Below are 8,353 nucleotides of genomic sequence, written 5' to 3' on the forward strand. Positions count from 1 at the left end.
TATATACGGGTCTTGTTTTTGTATCCATTCAGCCAGTCTGTGTCTTTTGGTGGGAGCATTTAATCCATTTACATTTAACGTAATTATTGATATGTATGCTCCTATTCCCATTTTCTTAATTGTTTTGGGTTTGTTATTGTAGTTCTTTTCCTTCTGTCTTTTTCCTTCCTAGAGAAGTTCCTTTAGCATTTGTTGTAAAGCTGGTTTAGTGGTGCTGAATTCTCTTAGCTTTTGCTTGTCTGTAAAGGTTTTAATTTCTCTGTCGAATCCGAAATCCTTGCTGGGTATAGTAATCTTGGTTGTAGGTTTTTCTGTTTCATTACTTTAAATATGTCCTGCCACTCCGTTCTGGCTTGCATGGTTTCTGCTGAAAGATCAGCTGTTAACCTTATGAGGATTCCGTATGTTATTTGTTTTCTTTCCCTTGGTGCTTTTAATATTTTTTCTTCTGTATTTAATTTTTGATAGTTTGATTAATATGTGTCTTGGCGTGTCTCTCCTTGGATTTGTCCCGTATGGGACCGTCTGCATTTCTTGAACTTGATTGACTGTTTCTTTTCCCATATTAGGGAAGTTTTCAATATAATCTCTTCACATATTTTCTCAGTCCCTTTCTTTTTCTCTTCTTCTTCTGGGACCCCTATAATTCGAATGTTGGTGTGTTTAATAATGTCCCAGAGGACTCTGAGCCTCTCCTCAATTCTTTTCATTTTTTTTTCTTTTTTCTGCTCTGCAGTAGTTATTTCCACTATTTTATCTTCCAGGTCACTTATCTGTACTTATGCCTCAGTTTTTCTGCTATTGATTCCTTGTAGAGAATTTTAAATTTCATTTATTGTGTTGTTCATCATTGTTTGTTTGTCTTTAGTTCTTCTAGGTCCTTGTTAAACATTTCTTGTATTTTCTCCATTCTATTTCCAAGATTTTGGATCATCTTTACTATCATTACTCTGAATTTTTCATTTAGGTAGACTGCTTCTTTCGTCTTCATTTTGTTTGTCTGGTGGGTTTTTACCTTGCTCCTTCATCTGCTGTGTGTGTCTCTGTCTTCTCATTTTGCTTAACTTACGGTGTTTGGGGTCTCGTTTTCTCAACCTGCAGGTTTGTAGTTCCCGATTTTTGGTGTCTGCCCCCAGTGGCTAAGGTTGATCCAGTGGGTTGTGTAGGCTTCCTGCTGGAGGGCACTGGTGCCTGTGTTCTGGTGGGTGAGGCTGGGTATTGTCCTTCTGGTGGGCAGTACTGCGTCTGGGGTGTGTTTTGGGGTGCCTGTTACCTTATTATGATTTTAGGCAGCGTCTCTGCTAATGGGTGGCGTTGTGTTCCTGTGTTGCTAGTTGTTTGGCATTGGGTGTCCAACACTATAGTTTGCTGGTCGTTGAGTCGAGCTGGGTCTTAGCATTGAGATGGAGATCCCTGGGAGAGTTTTTGCCTTTTGATATTACGTGGAGTCGGGAGGTTTCTGGTGGACTAATGTCCTGAACTCGACTCTCCCACCTCAGAGTCACAGACCTGACACCTGGCCAGAGCACCAAGAGCCTGTCAGCCACATGGCTTTTGAGGCCGCCAGTGTAGATGAAAGTATAAGTGGAGTCTGAGTATCTGAAATCGGCCTCCTGGGTTGCTGCTGCTGAAACCCTGGAGGTGGGCTCGGACGCTCTGGGCGTTCACCCAGGACTGCATTTGTTGGCTTTTGAAATACTTCAGTTCTTTTGTTCTTTAATGTTCTTTGTTTATTTTTAGTTGCAGATATTGATGGCAACACTTTTTGGAGTCACCCTTTCAATAGTTTATGCCATCCCAAACAGCTAGAGGAGTTTATTGTTATGGAATGCAGCATAGTACGAGATCTAAAGCGCAATGCAGGTGCTGGAATGATATCAAAAAAGGTAAGTTCCATCCTGCTTACCTCCCCATAACACCCAACTTACTGTTTTAGTATCTCTCTCTCTCTCTTTTTTTAAAAATCTTTTTGTTTTTAAAAATTTGTTGGTAATTCCAAAATGTGGTTCCAAATAAGCTAACAGCACATTCAGTTAAAAATGCATTGTGTGTTTGTATAACATTTGCTTTTAACGTGTGGTCATTGTGGTGAAAACTATCAGACTTATACTATGTAGTAAGCTAACTTTTTAATATTGGAAAAATTAAAAAAATATTATTATGAAAAAACATTTCCTTTCCTTTTGTACAGAAGGAGCAAATGACAAGCTTAATCCTCTGGCTTTTTAAAAAATGTCAAACATGTTAAATTAAATATATATATATATATAATCATTAAATACTGAATACTTCAATAATCATCTCTAAAGCATAGAAACATTTTCTGTATAATCAAAGTACTATCATACATATAAACTGCATAGTTTGCCAGATTTCTTTATTTGTCCCAAAGTCCCTTTTATGGTTCGTTCAAACCAGTGTCTAGTTGGGGACTGTATATTGAATGTGAATATTGTACCTCTTAAGTATTTAATAACAGCCCCCCCCCCTTTTTCTAATTCATTTTTTTATGATACCAACTTCCTAATGCAACTAGGGCATTTATTTATCTTGTGGATCTAGTCTTATTGTTTCCCCATGATGTCATTTAACTTGCTTTGTAATCTCTTATATTTCCTCTAAACTGGAAAATGGATATAAAGTCTTATTTAAGTTTAGGTTAGTTTTTTTTTGGCAGAACATTTCAGAGGTGATGCTATGTACCTTTTATGATATATCAAGAGGCAGGTAACATTTGGCTGTTTATCTGATAGCCAGGTCTCTCCATTGTAATTTATGAATTTTTTCCATTTGCTACTACCCTGCCTCCCTTCCTCCCTCCCTCCCTCTCAGATCGCCTCAAATGTAGCCAGTAGGAGCTCCTTCAGAATAGTTTTTATTTCCTTCAAAACATGTTTTTTAATGACTTACTTTTTTTAGAGCACTTTTAGCTTCACAGCAAAATTAAGAGGAGGTAAAAGATTTCTTCTGTACTCCTTGCCTCCACACATGCATAGCCGCCGCCATTATCAAATGCCCTTCTCCTGCCCAAAGAGTGGTGCATTTGTTACAATTGATGAATCTACATCGACACATTATAATCACCCATTGTCCATATTTTACATTAGGATTCCCTCTTGGTATTGTACTTTCTCTGGGTTTGGACAAATGTATAGTGACATGTATCCATCATTATAGTATCATGCCGAATATTTTCACTGCCCTTAAAATCCTCCGTGCTCTGCCTGTTCATCCTTGCCTCACTCCTAACCCCTGGCAATCACTGATTTTTTTTTTTTAATACTGTCTGTATAGTTTTGCCTTTTCAAGAGTGTCATGTAATTAGACTCATACAGTTTTTTCATATTGGCTTCTTTCACTTAGTAATGTGCATTTAAATTTTCTCCATGTATTTTCATGGCTTAATAGCTCTTTTTTTTTTAAGTGCCAAATAATATTGTTTTGATGTACCACAGTTTACTCATTCACCTACTGAAGAACATATTGGTTGCTTCCAAGTTTTGGCAGTTATCAATAAAGTTGCTATAAACATTCTTTTGCATGTTTTTGTGTGGACATGAGTTTTCAGCTTCTTTGTGTAAATACCAAGGAGCATGTTTGTTGGATCATTTGGTAAGAGTATGTTTAGTTTTGTAAGAAACTGCCAAACTGTCTTCCATAGTGGTGGTATCATCTTGCGTTCCCACCAGTAATATATGAGAATTCCTCTTGCTCCGCATCTTCACCAACATTTGATGTCAAGATTTTGGATTTGTCAGTGTTTAGGGCCTTCCTAATAGGTATATAGTAGTATCTCATTATCATTTTAATTTGTATTTCCCTCATGACACATGATGAGTATTTTCTCATGCTTATTTGCCATCTGTATGTCTTTTTTGGTGAGGTGTCCGTTAAGGTCTTTGGCCCATTTTTTAATCAGGTTGTTTGTTTTCTTATTCTTGAGTTTTAAGAGTTATTTGTGTATTTTGGTTAAAAGTCCTTTGTTAGATATGTTTTTTGCAAATATTTTCTCCCAGTGTGGTTTATCATCTTATTCTCTTGACATTGTCTTTCAGAGAGCAGAAGTTTTTAATTTTAATGAAGTCCAGGTTATCAACTGTTCTTTCATGGATCCTGCCTTTGTTATTGTATTGAAAAAGTCATTGCCAAACCCAAGGTCAGCTAGATTTTCTCCTTTGTTATCTTCTAGGAGTTCTATAGTTGTGTGTTGTACACTTAGGTCTGTGATCCATTTTGAGTTAATTTTTGTGAAGGGTGTAAGGTTTGTGTCCAGATTGACTTTTTTTTTTTTTTTTTGCATGTCAGTGTCCAGTTATTCTAGCACCATTAGTTGGAAAGACTGTCTTTGTTCCATTGTATTGCCTTTGCTCCCTTGTCAAAGATCAGTTGACTGTATTTATTTGGGTATATTTCTGGGCTCTCTTATTTTGTTCCATTGATGTAAAATATTTGTTTATTCATTTGTTAGTACCACACTGTCATGATTACTGTAGCATTATAGTAAGTCTTCAAGTTGGGTAGTGTCAGTCCTACAACTTTGTTCTTCTCCTTCAAAATTGTGTTGACTGTTCAGGATCTTTTGTCTTGGTATAACTTTAAAAGCAGTTGTCGATATCCACAAAATATCTTATTGGAAAGTTTTTTTAATTAAAACATAGTTGACATACAACAGTATGTTATTTTCAGGTGTACTACACAAGTGGTTTGATATTTTTATGCATTATGAAATGATCACCATGATAAGTGTAGTTACCATCTGTTCCCATGCAAAGTTATTACAGTATTATTGACCATATTCCTTATGCTGTATATTATGCCTCTGTGGCTAAACTTGTTGGGATTTTGATTGGAATTGCATGAATCTGTAGGTCAAGTTGGGCAGAACCTACATCTTGACAATATTGAGTTTTCCTGTCCAGGAACATGGAACATCGATCTGTTTTAGTTCTTTGATTTTGTTCATCAGAATTTTGTAGTTTTCCTCATACAGATCTTGTACATATTTTGTTAGACTTACACCTAAGTATTTCATTTTTGGGGGGGTGCTAATGTAAACGGTATTTTTATATTTCAAATTCCACTTTTTTATGTTGGTATATACGAAAGTGACTTTCGTTTATAACCTTGTATCCTATAACCTTGCTGTATTCTGGGAGCTCTTTGGTCCATTTAAATTTTCTATGTAGATGACCATCTCATCTGCAAAGATAAGTTTATTTTTACCTTTCCAATTTATATACCTTTCACTTCCCTTTCTTATCTTTTGTATTAGCTAGGGTTTCCAGTAGGATATTGAAAATGAGTAGTGAGAGGGAACATTCTTGCCTTGTACCTGATCTTAGTGGGAAAGCTGCAGGTTTCTCACTATTAAGTATAATGTTAGGTTTAAGGGTTTTTTAAATAGATATTCTTTATCAGGTGGAGGAAGTTCTCTATTTCTAGTTTACTGAGAGGTTTTTTTTTTTTATCATGAATGGGTGTTGGATTTTTTTTTTAGCACCTTTATTGAGTATAATTGCTTTACAATGGTGTGTTAGTGTCTGCTTTATAACAAAGTGAGTCAGTTATACATATACATATGTTCCATATCTCTTCCCATTTGCATCTCCCTCCCTCCCATCCTCCCTATCCCACCCCTCTAGGTGGTCACAAAGTACGGAGCTGGTGCTATGCGGCTGCTTCCCACTAGCTATTTTACGTTTGGTAGTGTATATATGTCCATGCCACTCTCTCACTTTGTCCCAGCTTACCCTTCCCCCTCCCCATATCCTCAAGTCCATTCTCTAGTAGGTCTGTGTCTTTATTCCCATCTTACCCCTAGGTTCTTCATGACTTTTTTTTTCTCTTAGATTCCATATATATCTGTTAGCATACGATATTTGTTTTTCTGTTTCTGACTTACTTCACTCTGTATGACCGACTCTAGATCCATCCACCTCACTACAAATAACTCAGTTTCATTTCCTTTTATGGCTGAGTAATAATATTCCATTGTATATATGTGCCACATCTTCTTTACCCATTCATCTGTTGATGGACACTTAGGTTGCTTCCATGTCCTGGCTATTGTAAATAGAGCTGCAATGAACATTTTGGTACATGACTCTTTTTGAATTATGGTTCTCTCAGGGTATATGCCCAGTAGTGGGATTGCTGGGTTGTGTGGTAGTTCTATGTGTAGTTTTTTAAAGAACCTCCATACTGTTCTCCATAGTGGCTGTATCAATTTACATTATTCCCACCAGCAGTGCAAGAGGGTTCCCTTTTCTCCACACCCTCTCCAGCATTTATTGTTTCTAGAGTTTTTGATGATGGCCAATCTGACCGGTGTGAGATGATATCTCATTGTCGTTTTGATTTGCATTTCTCTAATGATTAATGATGTTGAGCATTCTTTCATGTGTTTGTTGGCGATCTGTATATCTTCTTTGGAGAAATGTCTATTTAGTTCTTCTGCCCATTTTTGGATTGGGTTGTTTGTTTTTTTGTTATTGAGCTGCAAGAGTTGCTTATAAATTTTGGATATTAGTCCTTTGTCAGTTGCTTCGTTTGCAAATATTTTCTCCCATTCTGAGGGTTGTCTTTTGGTCTTGTTTATGGTATCCTTTGCTGTGCAAAAGCTTTTAAGTTTCATTAGGTCCCATTTGTTTATTTTTGTTTTTATTTCCATTTCTCTAGGAGGTGGGTCAAAAAGGACCTTGCTGTGATATATGTCAGAGTGTTCTGCCTATGTTTTCCTCTAAGAGTTTGATAGTGTCTGGCCTTACATTTAGGTCTTTAATCCATTTTGAGCTTATTTTTGTGTATGGTGTTAGGGAGTGTTCTAATCTCATACTTTTACATGTACCTGTTCAGTTTTCCCAGCACCCCTTATTGATGAGGTTGTCTTTTCTCCACTGTATATTCTTGCTGCCTTTATCAAAGATAAGGTGACCATATGTGCGTGGGTTTATCTCTGGGCTTTCTATCCTGTTCCATTGATCTATATTTCTGTTTTTGTGCCAGTACCTTACTGTCTTGATTACTGTAGCTTTGTAGTATAGTCTGAAGTCCAGGAGCCTGATTCCTCCAGCTCAGTTTTTCTTTCTCAGATTGCTTTGGCTATTTGGGGTCTTTTGTGTTTCCATACAGCTTGTGCATTTTTTTGTTCGAGTTCTGTGAAATATGCCGTTGGTAGTTTGATAGGGATTGCATTGAATCTGTAGATTGCTTTGGGTAGTATAGTCATTTTCACAATTTTGATTCTACCAATCCAAGAATATGGTAATCTCTCCATCTGTTTATGTTATCTTTGATTTGTTTCATCAGTGTTTTATAGTTTTATGCATACAGGTTTTTGCCTCCTTTGGTAGGTTTATTCCTAGGTATTTCTTTCTTTTTGTTGCAATGGTAAATGTCAGTGTTTCCTTAATTTCTCTTTCAGTGTATTTGTCATTAGTGTATAGGAATGCCAGAGATTTCTGTGCATTAATTTTGTATCCTGCTACTTTACCAAATTTATTGATTAGCTCTAGTAGTTTTTTGGTAGCATCTTTAGGATCTCTATGTACAGTATCACATCATCTGCAAACAGTGACACTTCTTCTTTTCCAATTTGGATTTCTTTTATTGCTTTTTCTTCTCTGATTTCTGTGGCTAAGACTTCCAAAACTATGTTGAATAATAGTGATGAGAGTGGGAAACCTTGTCTTGTTCCTGATATTAGTGGAAATGGTTTCAGTTTTTCACCATAGAGGACGATATTGGCTGTGGGTTTGTCATATATGGCTTTTATTATGTTGAGGAAAGTTCCCTCTATGCCTGCTTTCTGGAGAGTTTTTGTCATAAATTGGTCATCTGGTCCTGGGCTTTTGTTTGTTGGAAGATTTTTAATCACAGTTTCAATTTCAGTGCTTGTGATTGGTCTGTTCATATTTTCTATTTCTTCCTGTTTCAGTCTTGGCAGGTTGTGCATTTCTAAGAATTTGTCCATTTCTTCCATGTTGTCCATTTTATTCGCAGAGTTGCTTGTAGTAATCTCTCATAATCTTTTCTATTTCTCAGTGTCAGTTGTTACTTCTCCTTTTTCATTTCTAATTCTATTGATTTGAGTCTTCTCCCTTTTTTTCTTATTGAGTCTGGCTGATGGTTTATCAGTTTTGTTTATCTTCTCAAAGAACCAGCTTTTAGTTTTATTGATCTTTGCTATGGTTTCCTTCATTTCTTTTTCATTTATTTCTGATCGGATCTTTATGATTTCTTTCCTTCTGCTAACTTTAGGGGTTTTTTTTGTTCTTCTTTCTCTAATTGCTTTAAGTGCAAGGTTAGGTTGTTTATTCGAGATGTTTCCTGTTTCTTAAGATAGGATTGTATT

The 8,353-nt window shown here is 36.3% G+C and overlaps 1 protein-coding gene across 3 annotated transcripts in view; it reads left to right on the forward strand.

The window, feature by feature from the left end:
* NMD3 (NMD3 ribosome export adaptor) overlaps positions 1 to 8,353 on the forward strand; it is an 89,565-nt gene that overhangs the window by 23,030 nt on the left and 58,182 nt on the right. For all 3 annotated transcript variants that reach the window (XM_055082711.1, XM_007113987.4, XM_028490832.2), the window contains exon 11: positions 1,741 to 1,886. In XM_055082711.1, the coding sequence (XP_054938686.1) occupies positions 1,741 to 1,886 (146 nt within the window). The remainder of the gene's footprint in view (positions 1 to 1,740; positions 1,887 to 8,353) is intronic.

Source organism: Physeter macrocephalus, chromosome 1, assembly GCF_002837175.3.
Source record: "Physeter macrocephalus isolate SW-GA chromosome 1, ASM283717v5, whole genome shotgun sequence".
Lineage (NCBI taxonomy): Eukaryota > Metazoa > Chordata > Mammalia > Artiodactyla > Physeteridae > Physeter > Physeter macrocephalus.